The sequence below is a fragment of the Aptenodytes forsteri genome, unplaced genomic scaffold, assembly GCF_000699145.1.
Source record: "Aptenodytes forsteri isolate BGI_AS27 unplaced genomic scaffold, ASM69914v1 Scaffold256, whole genome shotgun sequence".
In the NCBI taxonomy this organism is placed as follows: Eukaryota; Metazoa; Chordata; class Aves; order Sphenisciformes; family Spheniscidae; genus Aptenodytes; species Aptenodytes forsteri.
In genome coordinates this window covers 3,942,090-3,966,853 of record NW_008795021.1, presented here as the reverse complement: position 1 = coordinate 3,966,853, position 24,764 = coordinate 3,942,090, and the positions used below count along the sequence as shown (strand labels likewise).

The 24,764-nt window shown below is 37.3% G+C and overlaps 1 protein-coding gene across 1 annotated transcript in view; it reads right to left on the bottom strand.

Annotated features, from left to right (window-relative positions):
• The window catches only part of LMBRD1 (LMBR1 domain containing 1), an 88,030-nt gene that overhangs the window by 16,386 nt on the left and 46,880 nt on the right, over positions 1–24,764 (bottom strand). The window contains exons 10-15 of the mRNA XM_009275804.2: positions 23,376–23,528; positions 14,995–15,059; positions 14,132–14,234; positions 12,861–12,965; positions 11,441–11,590; positions 4,513–4,591 (exon numbers count right to left, since the gene is read on the bottom strand). Of these exons, the coding sequence (XP_009274079.1) occupies positions 4,513–4,591; positions 11,441–11,590; positions 12,861–12,965; positions 14,132–14,234; positions 14,995–15,059; positions 23,376–23,528 (655 nt within the window). The remainder of the gene's footprint in view (positions 1–4,512; positions 4,592–11,440; positions 11,591–12,860; positions 12,966–14,131; positions 14,235–14,994; positions 15,060–23,375; positions 23,529–24,764) is intronic.

Below are 24,764 nucleotides of genomic sequence, written 5' to 3'. Positions count from 1 at the left end.
CCTGATCTAGTTGAAGATGTCCCTGCCCACGGCAGGGGGGTTGGACTAGGTGATCGCTAGAGGTCCCTTCCAACCCAAACTATTCTATGATTCTATGTAGTGGTAATCTGTGGTCATAAAATACTTAATACAAAATTACTAATATTGAAGGTTCTGAGCAACTTGCTTGTACTTTCACTTTGTACACCTCCTGGATTTCTCTGAAGGAGAAACAAAGAATATGCTCCTGTTTTGCCATTCATACTCGGGGTTCCTTACCCAAACTATTCTATGATTCTATGTAGTGGTAATCTGTGGTCATAAAATACTTAATACAAAATTACTAATATTGAAGGTTCTGAGCAACTTGCTTGTACTTTCACTTTGTACACCTCCTGGATTTCTCTGAAGGAGAAACAAAGAATATGCTCCTGTTTTGCCATTCATACTCGGGGTTCCTTTCCAGCTTGAGTCATGTCTCTATCTGGTCTTTATTCAGGCTACGATAAAGCCTGAAGTGTTGCACTTGTTGATTTCCAGCTGACAAGAGAGTCTGATAAGAAGGCACAGAAAATTAGCACAGTAAGTCCTGCTCAGTTCAAAGCCTTAGAAATGGAGATAACCTTTTTTCTTTCCTACTTTACATGCAGTTGGAGTCAGTGCAGGTCTATGCAAAAGAGGCCCAGCAGATAGACTGTACCCATCATTTAGCAGGCCTCAGGTGAGGCTCATTTCCCCCAGTTAACAAAATGAGAGAATCCAAGCCAAGGGGGATTCATAGCATGTTCTCCATTTAAAGTGAGTGATGCTTAAAAGACAACTTTCATGGTTTTCTGGTATAGAAAGAGGCAGATAGTGTTCATCAGATCTCATAATTAAGGTTGGGAAAAGTCTTGTATACAGGATTGCAGCTGAGTCATTGGTCAATTACATTAAATCTCATTAACCTATTTAGCTAAACCTATACCAAGTTTTCAATGCATTGGTCCAGCTGCAAGGGTCTTAATCACATAACTGAACTCCTTCACTTGACCTTATGCTCAACTGAACTGTGGACCCAACAGTTCAGCTGGCATTAGTCCTTGAAAACAATGACCAAATGAGGTCTTTGCCCAACTGTATCAGACACTGAAAACTAATGCTTGTTTTGCCTGTAACATATTAAATTTACTGCTGCTCCAAAAGACTACTTAAAAAGCTCTCAAAAAGTCTATGTTAACCAGAACACAAGCCTTTGTTGCAAGATGTTTAAATGTAACTAAGAAAAGGTACTTTGAGTTATAAGATGTAGCCTGCTCTGTTACTTTTTGGCTTCTGTTCTGTTTCATTTAGTTATGCTATCATGGCCTCTGGCATTCAGTATAAAGCAGATTACACCTCCTGCATACCAGGAGCAAACAGAGACAAGAAAGCAGACAATATAATGCTAAAACCCCACAAATTATATATTAAACTGTAAATACTTAAAAGTGTGGTTTTTATAAGATTGTATTTTATGTTTCTTCAGAAAGTGTAATTGTCCTTTTCATCAAGCCAAACACTGGTTTGAAACACATACATAGAACACACTGCCCATTAAAGCCTGAAGTTTTAACAACATTGAAGTATTTGAGAGTATTAGTTGCTACAACAAGATCAGATCACATCTCTTCCACCATCTCAGAAAAAATGTACTTAGTTACAGTAAGTAGAGACCATACCTACAACATCTGAGTATTCAATAGAACAGAGCAGATTGCTATAAGTTTATCTATCAGCACAGCCATGAAAAGGTCATAGTTTTATGGTTAAGGAAAAACACCTGTTAAAATTAATTCCATTAAATTAAACAAAATAATGTAAGTGCTGAGAAGAAAAATCAATATTTGCATTTAGTTCCAGTTCAGTGGTTTACATAAGATAAAACCCTAGTACCAGAGAAATCAATGAAAACTACAAGTGCTTTGCCAATCTTTCCCCTAACTTGAAGTTAGTTGCATCTATTTTTGCTCTGTGTCTAGTATTCTTAAAAAACTAGAAGTTGTATTTAAAAATCTAGTTCCTACCTTCAAAATAAGTTTCACCTGTCAACATATGCTATCTGACCACGGAGCATAAGAGTAGCACCGACAACAGTTATTTTCATTAGTTTTCATTATCAGGTACTAAAAATGGCAGGTATTCCAAGGCAAGCATTACATTTCCACTTCCTAAAATTGACTGGATGAAACAGTGAATAAAGTGTTTTCACTAATGCAACTTTTTCTTTTTTAAAGTTGAGCATTACAAAAGAAACTTTTCTTTCATTTATAAAAACACTTTAATGGCCTGACTGTACCTGTAGTTAATCGAACTCCACTATAGCCTTTTGATCACATTAACCTTCACATTTAAGAAATATCCATCCATCTTCTACTTACACTAGGCTAGCATAGGACAGCTTATCAATACCTTCTCCATCTCTTTCCTATTAAGAAAGGAGAACAAGACTCAAAGATACCCAGTGCAACAACACGTTAATGATGGCAAACCAAAACCATCATTTACACAGGCCAATTCTTGTGTTCAGCACATCAGAACAGCTATATTGTTTCCATTGATCAAAGCAAATTAGGAAAAAATCATGCAAAGTATTCAAAGTATGCAAAAAATATCAAGCATAGGTGGAATATAGGAAGTTTATTTCAGTCCAACCCCAGTTCCTATGACTAAGCAACAGAATCTGAGGAAATCAGACTACTTGAATTTCTTCCAGAAAAGTCAAGACTAATTAGCTTATCAATGCCAGTGAGTATATTCTTCTCCCAGCAAATACTAGCCAAGCCAAGAACCTGTCTACAAGAAACAAAGGTCTGTACAACCCGCTCAAAGTGATCTCATTTTGAAAAATGACAGATTTTGCTCTTCTAAACTCTGCCACAGAAAAGTTTATTTTTCATCACAAAAATATCACAGCTTAGATATGAATTGAACAATTATATTTGTCAAAATATCAAAACACTTAAAAAACTGCATTAAGTCTAAAAATAGCCATCAAAAATAAAGGTGGATGAATGATTTATCTGAACTATGGGGGAGACAGGAGAAAAATCCATTCCCCTTGGGAAATGAATGAACCACCAGGAACAAGACTAACACCTACATACTAAATTTAAAGAGCGAGTTTAAACACAGGGGAACCACCTTGCAAAAGAGACCACAGCCTGATAGATTGGGAACAAAGAACTAATAGTCCAGTTATCTCCACTAGTACAAAAATTGTTTAAAATTAAAATGTTATCTTTCCCAATAACACAAGTAGGAAAAACCCTGAGGAGCTGCTAAGATCTTCTAGAAGCATAGTCAGAATTCAGTAGTTGCAGAATACTGATAATAAGATGAGAATACGGGACAGCTATTTATCTTTTCTATCAATTAACAAACACTGTCAAGCCTTTTTATATGTATATAAATGCATACATACTTCAACTCTTCTTTATAGAGAGAGGCTGAAAGTTTGCCAGAGTGAGAACAATCGAGAGCTTTAGCCTAAAAAAAAAATCTAGGCCATTCTGAAGACCATAAATCTTTTGCTGAGGTAAGTTTTTTAAACAAGAGACCAAAGCAATCGATAAAATTGATGGTGACTTTAAACAGCAGTATCAGTACTGCAATGGCTAGTGCAATTCAAACTGCAAGAATTGCTTATATGCAGAGGGAAAGGAAGGGGAAAGGCAACATTGAAGTCATGCTGAATTTATTTTTTTACAATTAGCTTGTTTTTTTTTTTTTTAAATGAAACCTGGCTAAAACCCATTCCCAGTTTTAGCCAAGTTTCATAGAGAAATAAAGATTAAATGAAACCTTACCATTCTCTCAAAACAATTCAACATTAATGCCTGCATAGATGGAAAGTCAAGGAAAGCTCCACAATTACCCATCTGCTTGCTAGTCACTACTTACAGCTCCAGAATACCCACAATACATCTTCTGCCCAAATAACTGGTCAAAAAGGGATGGTTAATAACACACATGAGCAAGAGTTATACTGGATGTTACAGGGAATGATAAATTAAGAGGATTACAGGAAAATAGCCTAAGATGTCAAGTCCTACTGCTCATGGAACAGCCCATATTTACATCTTAATAAAAATTGCAGAATTCTCTTACCTGTAAAGTCACACTGAGAATTCACATCTTTGCTTTCCTGAGTACATTGCAAAATTTAATAGAATACTTCTCTGCATGTTTCTATGATAAACATATACACTGAAGTGACACTTCAGATGCTAAAGTATTCACCAGCTAGGGTTTAAGGTTTTCTACATACATGTTAACTTTAAAATCTCCCATTTGCTTTAACTGGAATGCATTGTTACACATGGTTTCTACTAAAAATAGTCATTTCTTCAAATGTATTAAATAAGCTGTAAGCAAGCTGTTTTCTGGACATAGCTATACATCAAAGCTTCATATTAGACCAAAGCAAATCAAGGCCATGAAGAGATTGAGATGCTTATTACAGCTGAGCATGCACATGTAACATAGGAAATAAAAGAAATTAATTTATCTTACCTTCAGGTGCATCTGCATCACAGTCTTTAGATACAAACGTTGTCACATTCCTTGGTTGGCCATCAATTGTCTTATTACTCTGCATTATAAGTACGGAAAATTAGTACACTACCAGCAATGTTCTTCCACACACAATGATAGTCCCCGAAACAAACACATCTCCCAATAAACTATTAATTTTATAAAAAAGGCTTTGACTAACCTTTTACAATATTCAAAAGGATTAAGATTGCATATACTGTTCAAAAACAGAGTAAGCTATAAGTGATACAATGTGAACATTTCTAAATATGCTTTCATTTAGAAAAAATTAATAGCTTGTGTTCTTTTTGAAGACTCGTGAAAAATAAAAACTTCATCTCTGAAATTAAACCTTTTAACTGTACATAAAATGAATTTGAAACTCAGCTTTGGTGATGAAGACACCACAAAAGTGTTAGGCCTGCGTAATGATACCGAATACAGTTTACTTCTGGTCTAAAAGCCAGATGATAGTACCCAATATACTCAGAAAGCCAGAGTGCAGGAAGACAAATTATGCTGAAGTCAACTACTAAAATCCAAATATTCCTGTTTATATGTCTCAAATCTTTGCAAAACTGACTCTTTCAGAGACTACATGAACTCTTTATGTACCACACTTACTTTTGAATAATCAGTGAATAATTTTAGCAGAGTCCGATGGAAATCCTTTGTACTACACCGATTTCTTCATAGACTAACTCACTTCAAAGGATCTCATATCTACTATACTTAAAACTAAGTGTTTTTCTGACAACTTAATTGACAAAGCTTATCAATATTAAGTAAATTCAGCTTTCACTCTCAATATTCAAGAAAAACAACCAAGTGTCTATCCAAAAAAGCAGCAGTTTGTATGAACACTTAACTTCATTTCATGCAAACACATGCAAGCATGGAGACCACTACTGCCTTAGAAGAAACTGATACACAAAAGGAGTATGATTAGGCACAGGAATCAGGAACTGAAGTGGAACAAAAGTAAGAGGACAATGTGTTGACAGAAACAATAGGATAAGAACAGAAGACATGAAATTTCAATTATTTAGTGTACATTTAGCAGTGGTCCAGCTCCAGGAGTTATTCCAGCTGGCTGTCACCATTACAGCTTACACTGCTCAGTCGTAGAGAGTGCTTCATTCAAAAGAACAGCATTGTACAGGGGCATACAAAATGCACAGAACAATCAGAATCTTGCCATTTCAAAATTTTGTCTTATCTTTATTCATTTTGATTTTAAAATAGTAGGAATTTAAAACACAACATGCAACAATAGCTAGAGCTGCGGGTTTCCTTTGATAACATCGATGCTTTTTTCCAGGTCTGATATCATTCTTGTTCTCCATGAACACTTCTGTAATTTAAAGCCTTCTGACATATCTGGATTCAACTCTAAAGCTCAAGGCACTGGGGTGTACCTTAAAGTCATAAAACCAGCCTCTCTTTCCCTAGCAGTCCTTTCTTCTCTCCTACATAAGGCAAAACCTTGTAAAGGTCCACTGAAAGTTTTCTACCTTTTCAAAAAACAGACATGAAAAAATGAAACATATTCTGAAACAGAGAGATAAAATAAAGCACTTCATGGTATTAACCCTTCCTAATAAAAATTAAGAACCACATTTGCCATGTTAAGATGAATAGTAATCTCTAACTCTAGCAGCTGAACACCATTTTCATTTTTACATAGCTAGAATTGCTAACATTCAAATTTAAGATTCTTTAATATAAGTAGTACTACACAAAGAAACTACACAAGTATTAAACAAAGCAAAAGTAGTCTTACACAAAGATAACTCACACAGAAAATAAGTTGGAAGTTATTACTTATATTAAAGGATTAACTAAAAACTAACAATATTTATGTAAGACTCAGCAAGAGTTCAGTATCATTTCATCCAGTGAAAGAAGTTAGAGTAAAGAAAAAGAAAATCACACCTTCGCCAGCACAAAATTGGTTTCTACATGCTAGAACTCTTCCAAGCAGGTCCCTGAACAGGCCAAAATCTGCTCTCCTGAGTCCAGGGTTGTAATCCTACTATTTGCCCTGTTCTTTCCTCTTAGGATCCTGAACTTTCACCATTTCATGCTCACTGCAGACAAGACTGCCCTTGATCACTTCTTCCTTGTTTCCAGCACCAGGTCCAAGGCAGCATCTCCCTATTTCAGCTCCTCAATTGCTTGTGTCAGGAAGCTGTCAGTAGACTCCAGAAGCCTCCTGGATTGCTTGTGCTTAACTGTGTTGCTTTTCCAGCAGATACCTGGGTGGCTCAAGCCTCCTACAAGGATCAGGGACTGTGAACATGAAGTTACTTACAGGTGTCTTAAGGGATCATCTGCTACTTCCTCTTAATCATGCAGCCTGTAGCAGACACTATCACCCATGCTGATCTGCCCTCTAATCCTAACCCAAGGCAAAACTCCACACATTCCCACTGCTTTCACATAAAGGTCAGCTCTCCCTGCTGGCCATCCCAGCCTGTCCCTCTTAGAGCCCACACCTAGCCATGGCAGCACCCCAGTTGTGTGAGCTATTTCACCGCATCTGATCCCAGTGAGACTGTAGACCTGCAACTGCGTGCAAACTTGTAACTCCTCCTTTGATTCCCCTGCTTTGTGCATTAGTATTCAGGCACTTCAGAGGCACCCAAGTTGTGCCGATTTACCAGAAAAGGTATGAGAGCTTTGCCCTTAATGCTGTCATCTCAGCACTTCTGTATTAGCACAGAGCCCCTTTTGCCCCACAGGGCACGGACAAAATGACTGGACATGGAAAAGATGCATAAGTGACAGCAGAGATGTGTCTACAGAACAATTCCTCAAAATAATTTACTTAGCATTACACAGTAGAGCACTCAAGTCTCAGACATTTTTAGTATGAGTATTGTCTGAGTAAAACTCCAGTGTTCCAGTTACCCCTATCCAGTCCAAAGCTGAAAGCAGGATACCTCAAGGACAAGTGGGAAACAACACCAGGTACAGTAACTCAGTATGTGTGCTTCAAGAGCTCACATGTTTTGGACACTTAAGGAAATCGCAAGCTATCATATAAAGGGGTTAGGTTACAGCCTGTTATACTTAAATAATTTGCTCCTGCTTATGTCCAGGATCAAGAACTTAAAAAGATCTGTTTGCGCACTTGGCCATCTAAGGGATACTTCCGGATTTCTGCTGATGACAGAGACACTTAGTGTCCTGCAGCTTAGCTCCACTCCTCAAATTATCTATGTGAAGGCTGAGGAAGGAAGGTGACTGCTGCTGCTCTGGCCCTCAGCTGGGGAAATGTGTAAGTGTCACGTATAGCAAATGCTGGCCTTTTAATTCCTGTCTGGGTCAGTCAAGTTTTACCGGTCCACTAAGTAGAAACATCAGCAAGCAGGGGTCTTTCTTTCAGACAAATGGAAAGAACTTGGCCTCACTGAACAGAAATAGCGATTACACTTCAAGTATGGGCAAAGTTATGTTTTTGCTACAAAGCTGAAAAGGCGACCTGGATGTGGACAGAACTCTTTACCTTTATGAAAGGCTATGAAGAGACTCATGGCTGTTTAGCAGATGTTACAGAGGTTGTCTTAAGAGATGAAACCAAGCATTCCTCAGTGTTTGAAGAGCTATGCAAGTTGACCAAAGCCCTACAGAGGGCCTCAGTTGGTAAGGGCACTGTATCCAAAAGAAACTTTCAAAAATTTCCTACAGACATCATAGCTGAAGACACTTTCAATTAATTGGGGACACATGCTTGAACATCCCAATGATTAAAGAGTTAAATAAAGCAAGTAGCCCAGGTGTAGTAACATTAATTGCCTCACAAGAGCTCCATTTTTCTACACATATTCAATTATCAGGAAAAGTCAGCAACACTTCCAAGTTAAAAGGTCTTGTCAAGAGTAACAGTCCCCAAAGGAAACAGTTCAAGATTCAAACAGAATTCTAACCTGTCTAATACATCACTATAGATTTTGGTTACAAATTAGTTTGACAGGTTACTAGATCGGGAATTACTGTAGAGCAAAGAAAAGGGGGAAGTGCTGCTTTTACACACTGTCTTTCTGTGAGCCACCAGATTCTGACATACATGTTTATCAGCCCTCTCATCCACTAAGCTGACTTGGAACATAGCTTATTTATTGCTTGGTTCTGTACAGTGTTGGTTACCAGTGGTGTTACTTTAAGTGATGAAACTGACTGTGGTGTGTGTGATCAATGAAAATCTAGACTGCCCAAGCAAACTGGTGCATACAGCTTCCATCACCAGGAAGCTTGCCATATGCACAAAATATATTTCACTTGCCCAGTTCCTGTCTATGTTCCTGGCCACTCCTCAGTTCCATAATAACCAATTCATAACTCTTAAGAACCTCTTCATTGCTCATCCACAGAAAAATCTATTGCTCCTCTTCATTCCCAGCCACCTTCTCTCCTCATTTCAAAATACAAAAATTTAACATCCAGTTATCAGGGTACTCAGACAGAAAATGTGTCTGGTACATTTAAAAGATCCTTTGAGGGGGATATTGTGTGAAAACTTTGTATTTACTTGGTATGTCAGAGAAGTCCAAATGTGATTTACCAGCATACTCTTTATGCTTCCTGTTATTTTAACAATAAAAACAGTTTCTACACAAGTTACTTTATGCACTGTAAACACAGCTCTGAAATAGGACATAAGAAGCTAAAGACCCAGGATGGCTATCTTGACCATAACATTTTTTTTAATACTCTAAATGAAAAGTTGTACCTCTACTCAGCCATTCCAGCTAATCCTTGCAGTGCTGACCAGGATTGTATTTCAATAGCTGTTTGAATGACATAAGAGCATCCCTGCTGCTGTGCTCCAATCTCTTGGCCCTTTTCATTACAAACTATGTATCTATGTTCAGGTACTACTTGTCATAACAAACACTTGCATGTTAGCTGTTTAAGTCCCAATCCTTCTGCCCCCCTCAATATACACACATTTTATTTTACTGAAACATTGCCATTTTATTCATAAAGCAAAACAAACTGCTAGCTACGGTCTTTGTTATTTGCTTTTCTCTTCAATCTTCCATGTTATCTGCAAGCTTTATCATGAAGGATTCTTTCCTCAGGTCACTGAAAGGCTTAAAGACTAGCTTGGTAGGATCCTTAATGAAATTGTCCTTCCCACCCACAATGGTTCTGCACTGTAATTAGACATACAAATCAGTCTACAATATTAAAAAAAAAAAAAACCAGTTGCCTTTTGCAGGGACTTAAGCTCATAACTAATTCAGATATAGCTATATGATATTCTAGGCTACATACACAGTAAGTAATCATGCCAGGAGTTCTACATAAACTCACCATAGAAGCAAACCGCTTTCATAAACTGATTTTCAGCTTAGTTTCTTGCTGCTAGTACCCTAATTCTGACAAGTTGAGCCAATTTATAGATGCCTAAGCATGTTTATTTTGTATTAGTTATATCTAGCATAAAATCTAATAAATATGCATTAAACTTCCTAAATATCAAATATCCAAGTCCCCTACAGTGACTCTATTATTGTGCTTGTATTGATATCAGGATGACCAACCTCCTATTGGATTACATTTTAGGTGTAAATCTAAATTTAGATGTAAAGACAGCAGAAAAGTAGCATTTATTGAATGCTGTACTTCCTGCAGTGACAATTCTACCACATCCACTCAGCACATTTAAGTTGATCAGGCTGCTTTTCTCTAGCATGTTTAACACTACTTCAACTTCAATTTCTCCTTGTAGTCCTTTTGCTCAAAGTATTCTGCATCTACTCTGTTTAAACTGAAAGAACTGATAGTGATAAGTTACACATCTTACTAAATATTTTTAGCTGAAGGTTGGTGCGTGATTGTTTTTTGAAAGCAGTGTGTTCTCCTCCCAGAGGCACAGCCCTCCAGAAAACTAACAGAAGTATTCCAAATGCTCAAAGCAGCACCCAGTTACTTCAGTCTCATTTAAATCCCTTCTCCCAACCACTCTGGCTCAATTGTTTTGTCTTTGTGAAAGTTATACTTAAACCCCAAACAGCACACCAAGACATCTGGAGTTCTTTGTGCCTGCACATGAGTAACTAGTTCATGACCTGGTTAGTTGTCTACATCTGCAAGATCAGATCTACCAAAGCCTACCCCTGTGGGATACCAGACCGTGGTAAACAGCTGTCCATAAAACCCCTCAAGATGCTTATGATGTGTAACTTTGAACTTCCCCATAAATATGCAGGCCTCCACTCAAACTAAGATGAAGTACAAGCATTAAAGCCTTCAGGTACAGAAGATGAAGATTTTAAAAATCCAGAACTTTGAAGTACACAAAAGTGCAATAACAAAAGCAGAGACTACTGTTAACTACTTAATTCTGTAGAAGATTTTATAGAACAAGAACCACAATGAGTTTCATGAAGTTTGGACTGTCCAAAGTGTCTGAAGTGTGATTAATCAGCACATACTCAGCTTCGTTCTGATTATTATCCTCTCCTGTACCAAGTTATCTTTGTCATTTCTCACAAATATACACATAAAAACTATCAACTGCAGAACAACAACATTGCTTTCAGTCTATACAGCCTTACACACTAAAACTAATCCTCATTGCAGTCACTCAGCAACCTAAGTGTACCAGTACAAAATCTAGTGGAAGCTAGCAGCTGTCTTATCAAAAGAAGTCAAGCAATATTCAAAGTTTTACACTGTCTGAAGATGATCTAGGAATTAAGTTGTGTTATATATACACAAACCAGAGACTGGTTGTACTATTATTAAGAGACCTCCTAGTAGTTAAAAAAACTGGCTACAAAAGAGTCTTCAAAACTGAGAATGGGCCTGGCTTTAAAAGTCATTGTAAACAGTACATTTTTGATACACAAGGCAAGATCCCTTTTTTTTTTTAAAAAAAAGTATTACATCTCACCTGTACCAGGTATTTTTGGCTTCCATACATTACATACTGAGGTGCAAGACTGTAGATCATGTAACTTGTATGAAGAACTATCAACAAAAGTATCATACAGAGAAACAAGAGTGCTTGAGGTCGAGTTTTTCCTCGTCTGATTTTATAAAGCTAAAACCAGAAAACATACAAATATTAACATAGTGATTTTTTTTTTCCTGAAGGCATTTAAAATCCTCTTTAATTCAAGTAACAGCTTTAATTTTACTGACAGAAGTGGGAGACTGCTAAAATTATCCTCTGGCAACTTAATTCCAATGAGTCAAAGCAGGTTTTCAGGTGTATTTACCTTTATTTCAAAGCACAGCTATTTAACCAAATTAATTGTTGGCTGTATTAATGATCCAGAACATTTATAAACCAGCAGTTAGTAGCAAGATTTAAATGATGTTGCCTATCACTGATTACAAACTGTGCCTTGGTTAGTCAAAGAATATTGTGTCCTTCAGTCAAGGTGAAGTGTCATCTATCACTATACTTCTAATCAGATCTAGAAACAGAGCAGGGAGTTATGAGAGAGTATTCCCAGGCTCTGGGAAAACTTGTGCACTATATGGCGGCATCTTCTCCATTTTACACTGCAGGGAACAATATAATCCTTCGTTGTTACCCTGTAGATACCACTCTACTCTAATCCCCAAAGGCTCAACCTGGGGGAGTACCATATCAGGGTAAAGAAGCTGGCAGCTGAGGGGTAAATGACAGAAGACCAAAACCAACAGCCAATCTCACAACTCACTGCAAGGACTCAGGGTCACTGTCCACAATTTTGGAGTGTCACCACAGGAAAAGGTGACAGTATTAAAGGAAAAGTAGGCACAGAAGCAAGAAAATATTCATGCCTATGATGCTTGGTTGAATGGAATACTGTTGGATACAAAGCTGCTTTTTCAAATACAGTAATATATGGCATATCTAAGTATGATGCAAATAATATATTACTGTATTGTTTTATCTCTTATCAAGCTAGCTAAACTTGCTTGCCACCTAAAAAGCAAGTCAAGCACTACTGACTGCATGCACATTTCAGATTTTGATCATGAAATTCACTACTTCCAGTATATCAGAATCATATGGCTTTAACTTAGAAAAGTCAGAAGCCAAAGTGCCACTGATTAAACACTTGAAAGTCAGCTGACTGTATTGCTTAAACTAAAACACCAGTTTTGGCCTGATAACTTCACAAAACAGACCACCTTTCAAAAGCAGTGAAAATTGTACAATAGGCTTCTAACACTCATTAACCATGCAGACAATGCTATTTGCAACATCCAGTATTTATGAAGCAGTACGTAAATAATGACTATTTATTAAATATATTCAATATCACATATTTGTTAAATATCTTACTGAGTATTATGAACTCTTAAGTCATATTTACCCTTATCCAGAAGAACCATATACCCATATTTCGAATCCCTGCCATTGAAGTGAAGATAAAGTACATAACAATAGTTGTAATAAGAATATAATCAAGTGGAAAAACCTAAAACAAGAACTAAAGCAGTTAAGATGACAAGAGAACGCTCAAACTAGAAAACAAGCTCTTCCCCCACTTAAAGCTAAATAAGTAGTTTCTACTTATACCATCTAAGGTAGTAAGAGTCCTTCCATTTTAAAGTTTTACATAGCTGGCTCCAAATACAGCTAATACAGCTTACTGCTAATAGAGCTTATACAATTAGTTTGGGAAAGCAACTGAGCATTTCTCTTAATTTAAAACTTGCCTTAATTTAAGTGTTACATATTTTTAGGTCAAGAAATACTTAATTCCATTCTGAGAGTACATTAAAAAGAAAGTCCACAGTGGCAACAATCATTTTAGGACTGTATAGGCATTTTATTTGTGAATATTTTTGAACATATTTGCATACAGAACTTGATTTTTATATTTGCACTAATAACAGCTTGAGATAATACTGCTGCTGAACACTACTTTTCTCAGTAAACTACAAGCTTAGGTGTTCAATAGTTTTAGAAACCATGGGGAAGCAATGCATTATGCCAACCCATTATACCAAGAATATGGGAAGAACTCAACTAGGGGAGAGTAAAGCACTACCTTACATTAAGGCTTTTCTTTTTCTTAGCTTACCCATGACTAATTGCCAAATTTCTATGTGGCCTTGTTGCCTTCCAACCCTACTGAAGTTAACAGATGTTTGTCTTATGTAAGGTTTGTTTCAAAGACTAATGCATTACTATAACACACATAACTGCACAGTGTAATGTATCTTTCAAGGTGCAATATATTAAAAAGTGAAAAAGTGCATTTACTTCACTTAAGGGGGATAAACTATCAAGTACACAAACAACTAGAATGTAGGTAGGGCATGGCAGAAAGTTGCTTTTATTCTGTACATGATAACTACAAGATGTCATTCTTCATTGCCGCTATGTTCTTATCAAACGAAAGTTAGTTTCAAGCACCACCTTCCTCCAGCAACTGGCTTCCATCCACCCAAGATTTTCATATCAGTATCTAATAACTAAAAGATTGTTGACAAGGAAGTTGCCCTTGCTTTCACAGAACACACATCTAGACAATTTTGTTTTAATGAATTACTTCAGGAGAAGTGTAACTTGCCTTTTGACAGCTTACCAGAAAACAGAAGCATCCTTACATAAGTACACCACCAATTTTTTACTTACTGTTTGAAGAACAGGTAACAGCATATTCAGTGGATTGGTCAGATTAGTTCCTAAAATTATAAATCCCGAGTCGAAGCCAGCTGAATGCAGAGCTTTGTCCAAACTGCAGTAATTCAGAAAAATTGGGTAAGTACTATGGTTCTCCCAGAGCTTTGCCTTCCTTTTTATTTAAAAGGGCAGCTCAAAAAAAGCTGATCTAAGCCTAGAGACTGACAGCTTTTTCATATTTATATAGACACACACTTTGTTTTACCACACTCATTGCACTTGTCCTATGAAAAGGTATATTGATTCCTGCATCTCTTTGGCATTTTAGCTTTTCCCTAGTTTGGGTCATAGAGCTTATTTGCCCAGTCTGAAAAATTAAAAATGCCAACATTTGAGACCTCTGGTTAGTGTCAATCTTCATTGAAATCCACCAGATTTGCAGCTGCCTATATTGCTTTCAATGCCATGAAACAATTACAATGTAACATACATCATAATGGATTATACATGTCATTTACTGCAAGAATTTAAGCACCTGTTACACAGCCCAAGAAGTACCTACATACATTAAGATTCATTCAAGCAATCAGAATACTTCTGTAGTCTGAATTAAGCTTCTGTAACATATATGCTTAACTGCTGAATCAGAACTGTTTTCAGCAGCATACAGTCAATCAAGCTGAACCATGTCCTCTTTTGAATCTGTTTTAGCACATTTTGCTCAGTTTCAATATATACTATTATAATAGTATATATACACATAAATATAGCATAGAAAAGTGGGCTGACTCTTGAAGCAAGCCACCCGTGATTTTGATGTTAGAGCACCAACTATGTAGTTTAAGTGGTTAAGAAAAATGCTGAAATGTACTTACTTTGACAAGAACAGAGAGACAGTGAAGAGCAGTGCCACGATGATGAAGAACACTCCCCACACAATCTAGAAGTAAAGATTTATTACAATTTAACTGAAAGTGCTTGCAGTTGTTACAAGTGAAGACTTGTCTAAGTTTCAATAAAGGACTACTGATCTTGGACCACCTCAGAGCTCAAACACACTTGAAACAGTAACTTTTTGGTAAATACTTGAGAGAAATGCTAACAAAACATTTACTCTGTTGAACAGAGTTTATGTCAAGCATTTAAAAAGTTGATCATCTAAGATGAGAATGACCTCTTCACCCAGCAGATACACTAAGCTCAGAATCAAGCGTGAAAGTATATCACACACTGTAGTGCAATACAGAAGTCTACCTCTAAGTCAGTGTCATTAAAGACACAGATGAGATGTTATATTAAATGAACACAGCATTTAGCAGAACGCACAACCTGTACTCGCTGTATTATATGGAAAAACCTTAACTATATACATGCATTTCGTTTTAATTAATGGAAATTAGAGTTTGTTTCCCTTGGCCACCATGCCTGTGTGCTCACCTTCCAACAGGAGGCAACCTGTGCACAGCTTACAAGGAACATCTCACCTTTCCCAAATGAGAGCTCCCTTCTGTAGCACTATTCAGAAACACTCAATGACCAAATCACTTGGGAGTGATGTAAAACTCAGGTAACCAAGCCCAAATACCAGGTTTACTTTTTTCTTGCTTCTGCCTGCAAGTCCTCTTAGTTACTCATCAGTATTGAGTATTTCAAAGCAATTTTCAAGGTTCAAGTTATAGAAATCATCAACTTTACAAAGTATTTTGACTCAAAGGTTTAAGTCACCTAGAAATTTAACTTTGAAGTGATGTAAAGATGTGAGAATGGACTAGAGAAAAAAAGATGCTTATAAATACTAAGGTAGTAGAAAAAATACCTAGATTGTCTTGAAACTCAAGTAAGTGCTACTTAAATACTATTATTCTAAAACACTATCTATCCACAAGTGATTAAAATGAGATTACTACAACATCATAACTGACAGATAAAGGCCCCTTTTCTGGAGAAAGCTCTAGAAGAGCTTCCATACTCCTTTAGCTGCACTAGGTGAGTCATTCGCCCCACAATCTTCCTTTGGAGTGCATACCCTAGTCAAGAATTTGAAACCAAAAAAAAGTGTAACAGCTGTGGTTATTTAGCCAGCAAGTCATAAGCATAGATAAATACAGGTAAAAAAATTCTAAGGAACACTATAATTAATTATAGTGTATATATAAATATATATATATAATGAAATCAGATACTGCTATTGTTTTTAAAATTAGCGATAGCAGGCTTTTTTGAAAGCTTTTGCACATTAATAGGGAACTGCCTGACATACAAAATAAGAACAAATTTCTTGGGTAAGCCAAGGTGGCATATGAAACATTACACTAAGTTTACCAGGAGTAAATGAAGATTTTGTAGACCAACCATATCAGCACTTAAGCTGGGTTTGTGCATTCAGATTTTTCAGGTTTTAAGGGCTAGATTAAAATAAGCAAACAGCTTAAGAAACTAGACGATTTAGTCCCCAAACATAGTCAAAGTATGAAAAGTTTTTTTATTTTAAACAGGAAGAATTCAGGCAATTTAGCAGTAAGTTTAGAGAACTGAAGGTAATATTCTGATACCTGTACATTGTTTTCCCCATTTCCTTCTCATTTTTATCTTTAGAGGAAGAAGCCATACCTTCTTTCAAAGGTGGCTTCATTTCTTTCAGTTCTTCTATGAATGGTCTGAATCAAATAGGTTCAGAGAAATAAGGTTGTTCTTTAAGATCTTAATTAAAACACAGGAAAGTGTTTTTATTATGCCTACCAAATGTAGCACTTGAGCCAGGGACCTCATTTTCCAAGCTGTCGTCAGCTCAGACAAGCATGCTGAACTTCCCAAAACAATGCTTTCAGATATTAGAACACTGCTTATAAAACAACTCAAATTATGTAGGCCTTATTAGGTATAGATTTAGAGACTAATATCAAGGTAAGTATTAACTTGCACATTTCCACATATTTAAGTGTACTAAGATTTTGCCTCTCCACAGAAGACTCCCACTAGGTATTAGCTGTACAGGAAACAGATGTTTAAAAACAATTAAGACCAAGAGTCTGAAGCTTGCATTATTTCATTACCTTCTGCCAACTATGGCCAGTAGACAGGTATCCATATCTCCTCTGGAATATATCTGTCTTCTGAAGTGATGCATAACACTCTTAGAAGTAGATAAGTGGTTGAAAAAGCACTCCTTTTCCCATTTTAACCTCAACTCCAGTCCCATTAAATACAGGATTGAAAAGGCTAATAAAGACCTTTATTCTACCTTAGTTCATCCTGTATTTCTACAGTGCTATTAAGACTACTGAACCATAAATGATTTGCAATTAACATCAACCTATGTTTACACAATTTCAGAGCATCAGTTGACTTAAGGATCCATTCTGTGAAAGGCCTATGTTCTTACCTAGATTTCCCTCATACCTCAACTGATTGCAGACCAATCGACACCTCATTTCTAGTCTATTAACCAGCACTTGGCCAACGATTAAGATAACACCAACACTCAGACTAGTAGTTGAGCTTGCAATTTACACAGTCCAGCTGAGCCTTATCAAGTGGTATCAACCTGACTTAAATTAAAAGCATGCCTCCAGTTGGGTATCTAGGTAAGGGAAATAAGTACTTCCTTTCCTTTCCCCCCACATAAAGCCTAAGATAGGCTAGAAAAACCACTGCAGCAGGAGCTATGCACTCACTGTTGCCTTTTACTTGTCACCTACAGCAAAGGACAAATCTATCATCCATAATCTTACTGCAACACTACTGTACTGCTGTTTACTAGCTTTAAACCAACTAGGATATCTTCAAAGATTCAAGATACACTTAGCCATGAGAATTTACAAAATAATTTTGCTTTGTGTCACAGCATAAATGAGGAGGAATCCAAGCCCCTGAGAACATGAGTACATGTTTAACTTCAGAGCAAAGGACAGTGCTTAATCAAAACCTCTTGTTCTCATAGCCAGACTATTTATCATCTGATGCTGAAAGGCTTTTAGTACTAGAACAGGCAAAAACAAAAAGCCTGGGTTTCAGCCAAACAACACACAGAGGAATTTAGTAAGGTCATTACAAAGAAAAAAGCAAGCAACCCTTGATCTATATTAAGAGAAGCCTAACTTTCAATGCAAGACAATCTTATTTCCTGCTCCCTAGTCCTTTTGAAAGCAGGACTTCAATGCAACTATACCTCAAGCTATGTTACCTCCACCACTACAATCAGTTTGAACTGCTCCATTGCCAGGCCACTTCCTCATATCCCTCAGCTACAAAACACAGACCCCATACCCACCTGTACTCAATCATTTGCTACAGAACAGCTTTCAGAGCTGCTGCCTTGCATTTACATCACTTTGATCACCTCTAAGTGTCTGCTTGGGTCTTCTCATCTACAATCTGTTGTACAAGATAGTATGCATAGAATTAACTGCCAAAAAAACAGTGAACCCTGTTTTTATGCAAGACTGCAGATATTACAAAAACAATGAGTTGAACTAATACAACTTACACTGCTGCCTGAAATTAGTTCCTTCAGCATAATAGAAAGCCTCTACATGAGCAAGTTAAGGAAGCAGCTAAAGCAGAACAGTAAGAACTGGTTTACTTAAAGCTTTGTTTTACACTTGAACATATGGGATTAAAAGACATGGCTAAGCAAAAACCGAGACAAAAATGTCAATATAGGCATTTCTCAATAGTAAAAATGGAAGCATGCTACTTCTAGGTCATAGTGGAAAGCTAAATTGCATTTCAGTTTAATAAGTCAGCCAAATAATTTGGAAATATTCAATTTATTAGTGTATTTTTCCACTGTTACTGCATATAAGTCACAAGCTGATAAGTCTTTTCTGACATTATTCATGTTCTGCTTACACTGTTTTCCCCGGTACCTCCCTTCAACTTCCTGAACATTCCCCTGACCCCTGCATCATCCTTGAGTTATTCAGAGAGCTCTTTGCCTCCTATCCCTGCTCCCAGATGTCAGTCAAGCTAAGTTGTTTCATCTATGGATACTTCCAAAATGTTACAAAGATAATCATGGGATTTAGGACTTAATTTATTCTGAGCAGGAATGACCACGATCCACAAACTTACATGGTACTTCTTTAAAAAGCCTCAGAATTAACTTCCAAAAATCGTTAATATTTGCCCCTCCAAAAAGCTAAAAGAATACTCACCTTCCCAATTGTTTCCTACAGTGGTACTCATGTACCAACAAAAAGAAGAAACTGAATCTGCTTAGGACAGCTATTCCATGACTTTGAATCAACACCGACACAACACAAAAATTTAAAGGAGCAGTTGTCCTCTCAGGGCTGGTATCCATTAACAGAGTAAAGAAAACTGGTGGCACATTATTGAATAGTTATACTGACCGAGAAGCAAAGCTGGATTCCTCATGGGAAACACTCTTTGTATTGGGTTTACATGGCAAGTTTTTGGTAGCAGGGGGGCTGCAGAGGTGTCCTCTGAGGAGAGGCCAGAGGCTTGCCCTGTGCTAGACATAGCCATTTTCCAGTTGGCTCCAACTGACCCACTGCTGGCCAAAGCTGAGCCCAGCAGCCAAGCCGGTTGCCCCTCTGGGAAAACATATCTAAGAAAGGGGAAAATACTAGATAGCAGAGAGGAGAGAGAGGAAAAAGTGAGAAACAGCCCTGTAAACACCAAGCTCAGAAAGAGGAGGTGCTGCTCCAGGTAATGGAGCAGACATCTCCCCCTAGCCCGTTAAGAGGACCATGCTGGAGCAGATAACCACACTCAGCCCATGGAGGACCCCACACCAGAACAAGTGGATATTTTCTGAAGGAAGCCACAGCCTATAGAGATCCCACATGCTGAAGCAGGTTCTTCTGACAGGAACTACAGCCCATGGAGTAGACCCATGCTGGAACAGGGACAAAGTGTGAGGAGGAAGCAGCAAAGAGATGTTATGGACTGATGGCAACTCCCTGTTCCCCATCCCCAGAGTCAGGACTAAAGGAGTGAAGTTGAGCCTGGGAAAGAGTGTCAAGGGGGATTGCAGGAAGGTGTTTTAAATGGTCTTTGTTTTTTACCATTCAAGTCAATTTTAATTGGCAATTTTCTTCAACTCTGTTTTGCCCATGAGGGTAACTGGTAAGTGACTGCCCTATCTATCTCCACCCACACATTCATCCATCTTATTTCCTCCCCCCTCCTGTTGATGGGGAGTGAGAGAGCAGCTGGGTGGGCATTTGGCAGCCAGCCAAGTGAACCCACCACACTATTGCATGACATGACCTACTTTCAGGTAACCTGGCAAACATGGGTTAAAAATGATTGTTAGATGAAGCAAAACACTTAAGTTTACATAGTGATAACTTAATACTGAAATATTCACACCTCTTGCTTTCCATGCTGTTAACCTCCCTAATGTAGAAGATGCAGCTATGAAAGCAGGAAAAAAAGCCTGTCAGTTTAGCCACACCACCTCTTGAGGCAACTAAACTGACTCCTAACAGCACCTACAGTCTACACTAACACTCTGCCAGCATGGCTGATATCTAAGCAATTGCCTACAGTTTCCCATCTTTCAGCTCTCTCCAGAGAAAGGGGGGGAGGAATCAAAAGCCCATTAAAGAAAGAGAGGAATACCCTAACCCTCCATCCTCAAGACAGCATTAACTGTACCTATGTTTCTCTGAAGGCCTTCAGCAACAAGTGGAGAGAGACTGACACATCTATACAAAGTCTTCATTATCCTTAAGATTAGATAGAACAGTTTCTCTCTCCCTTTCTAGAGTTCAAGCGTACCACTCTGTTTATCAAAAGAACACTGTTCTCTTTGTAGTAGCCTCCATATACTTGGACTGATGTCAATGCCTTTAAGTTCCTGCTTAAGCTAAGCCACATGAGCATGCTCCGTTCACACAGGTCTTGATCTCCAAAATGGAGTGCTTCATTTTCTTATTTTATTCACCTTAGGCATCTCTTCAGTTGTTTCACAACTGTTTTGAAGTACCCCATCAAAAACTGATGCAATACTCCCAACTTACCATTGTTGAGTAGACTTCCATGTTTCACAACTTAGTCTCATTTATATTGAGCAAACATAACTGTGTGCTCTGGAGTTTTGCCCTGAACAGTTTTTATACCCATCCCTAGAGCTTACCACATTCCTCTTGCTGTTGAGAGTATCAGATGAAAGTATAAGAAACCATAATAAAGAAAGGAGCAGCAGTAGATTTGCTATCTACAGGAAAGGTTACATTTTGTAGAAGGAAATTAGACTAGTTTGACGTTACTTGACAACCCCATGCTGACCATTACTCATTTCTTTGGGATCCTCCAGATGTGTTGCTTTTAACTAAATTGAAAAATTAACAGCTTCATCTTTGAGTTTGATTTAGCTTTCAGGAAGACAATTGTTCTCAAAATTTACTGTACTCATGTCAAAAAAGCTTACTCTTCAGAGAAAAAAGTTTTGGCTCTGTTTAACAAATCACATGCTAATAGATACTAATTATTTTGTTACTGCTAAAGCAAGAATATAGGAAGACATTATGCAAAGACAATATGATTATATAATGTTGACACTAAGTTAACACTGTAAAAGACCTCCAAGACTAAGTGCTATTCCTGAACACGTTGTTCTGTTCTGTCAGTCCCAGTAAGAGTCTGCAACTCAAACCTGACCATCCCAAACACAAAGCAGAAACAGCGTTCTCCATATCTAGTACTTGCCTCACAACAAATGGAATTTCTCTTGAAGTCTGAGAAATGGCCACATTCTTGAACAATAATATACAAAGTTGCATTAAAGATGTGTTGTAAAGCAATAAGCAAAGCTCCAAGATATTTTCTGCACTTCTACATTGATCAGAAGTATTATATATGGATATTAAAAGATTTCTGTCTTTTCATGAAAACCACTAATTGAGCGATTGACAAGTTATATATGTGCAAAGACAACTCAAATGCTATTAAAGTAACAGTAAAACAGTCCTGCAAGATTTAAAATGTTAAGTGATGGACATTATCACCTTCACAGGACAGCTCAAGGAAAAGTCAAAGTAAACAAGTTTCATAGCATGCTTCATAGCACAACCCTATTCTAAGTGAAAATCTGTCAAGAAAAACTATCCACCTGCAACTCCCCTTTAGACTGCGATTCTTAAGTCAATAATTTACAGTGACTGTCACAGTTAGAATAAAAAGCATTCAAACCACAATAACAAAGAGACACTGGAATACCACCTTGACCGTAAGTGATAATCTGTAAGGAACTAATGATATTGTACACTATCCTGTGAGAACACAATGAATTGTTAAAGCCCTACAGACAACAGATATGGCCAATGCATTTCTCAAATTTCAGGTGAATGTGAAAAATTAAAGAAACTACACAAGCTATTTTGAATCAAAGGAAACATCCAAACTGTTAAAGTGAATAGTTAGAGATATTTGTCCTTTAAATGAAAGGGCTAAGTCTAGATTTCTAATGTATCATAGGAAGGTAAGTCCACTAAGAATTTCACACTGAAAGCTTTGGTTCAACTGCAATTTCAGCCCATTTCCACTAGTTATCAGCATTAACAGTAGCAATAATGTTAGAGGAAATTGCTTATAGCTCCCCCCTCAGCTTTTCCAAGTGCAGCCTACAGTTTAAAGTAATGCTAAAATTTCTTCCTACATCTAGTTGGCAAAAAATACTTTATATGGCAATACTGTTCCACAAAAGTACTGGTTTTTAAAAACAGGTATGTACTAAAATCAAAGTCCTAAGATCAAAAAGAGACGAAGACCAAAGCTTTGCCCCAGTAACAGTCTCCTTTGTACTGGTTAAGTATCAAGACATAAGTTCCATGCAGCTAGCTTACTATTGATCAGGTAATTACTTGCCAAGATGCTCATTCCAAATGCATATATTCTCCAAGTATCTCTCACTTTTGCTGGCTACATGTAATTTAGATTAACCTAAGCTACCTGACAGCTATAGAATTCTTCCTTCTCTTCTTCCCATTTTCACATGCCTGAGAAAAGATAAGATATTCAGATTTTCTATATCAGTGGCACTATAGTAGATCAACTAGGAATTGCTCCTTTTCAATCTTAATCAAGTTTTAGGCAAAGTAAAAAGTTTTCCAAGAGCTCAAACAGAGCTTGCTATAGGACTGTCATTGTGTAGTATAATAGTAATTAAAAAAATAAGCAGTTGATATTCAGGATGGTAATCAATAAACTTGACCTATGATTTATTGGGAAGAAGAAAGCTGGAAGTTATTCTAATTTAAGTCTCAAAAAGTGAGGAAAGTTTTACCTTTAGAGGTCGGATAGCTTCACAGAACTTTGTCCACCAGCTTTTCTCAATAGACTCCAGATGCCTCTCTCTTCTTCGAAGTGTCCTTAGCCTCTCTTCTAGTTGTTGTACAGTCCGTCTATCCCTTGATGACAGAGGCCGACCATCTCTGCACTGGTTACCCAAAAACAATGCAAGAGATCAAGGGACATTGAATCAAGAAAATAGACTCGACATCTAGTTTAATGAGTTACAACAACTCTAAAGACTTTGTAGTATATAATTCACACTGTTTCTATGCATAGCAAGAGGATGAAGTGCAGAAGTCACAAGCTGCAACAAGGGAATGCCTATTAGATGGTAGAAAACTCTTCACAATGAGGATGTTCAAAAATTTTAAGAGGGTGGGCAGTCTCCACATCTAGAAATGCTTAAAATGCACAGATGTGATCTGAATAACCTGATCTAACCTGAAAGGGGTCCTTGTTTTGCATAGAGGGTTGCACCTGATAACTTTCAGAGGCCCCTTCCAATCAAATTCCATGACTAAGCCAATGTATTAAGCTTAGCATCTGTTTTCTTTCCAGCATTCCACTACAAAAACTCAGCTATGTTTCTTGTACTTGCAAGAGCAAGATGACTTGCTGTTCCAAAAATTAACCTTACAGAAATGCAAACAAGAGGCACCATTACCCCAAGAATTAGTTGAGTGTACTAGACAAACATAGTCAAACAAACAATTAAGAATGTACTTCAATTCTGAGCCTCTAAATACTGAGCAGGCGCCATTGCACTCTGTTGTAAATTGAGTAGGACATCCTTAAATCTCAGTTATACACTAATAAGCAAAAGCAACCAAACAGGCATTAGGCAGCTGAACCAAAATTGTTTCTAACATTGATGCTATTGTATAACAAACTGATCCTTAGATAAAAAAATATGTAGTAGGAGATGTACTAAAACTGTAAGAATCTTTTTCAAATTTTGAAATTCCCTATTCAATTTTTCTCCTCTTATTTTATAAGAGTGTTCTTGCAAATGGTGAAACACTTCACACCCAGTGAAGTTAAAGTGAACCTATTTTAGATAAATTTCTTAAAAAGGTTACAAGACTAAGACCGCATTCTAGGCACACGTAACACTTAAAAGTACATTGTGATGTCCAATTTAACAGGAACACATTCTCCATACCCTGTATAGCACCTCAGTGACTTGAAAAAGACTTTTTGAAGACAGTCCAAGCTCCCAAGCTGCAAGTCCAAGCTTCAATTATTTAAGAGTAATGAAATAAAGCTACCAGGTGGACTAATAGCAGAAGACCATGCTACATACTGAATCTTTTCATTAGATTAAGTAGCACACTTTCATACTTCTAGTTTTCACTGTACATTACTCTCACTAACACTCACT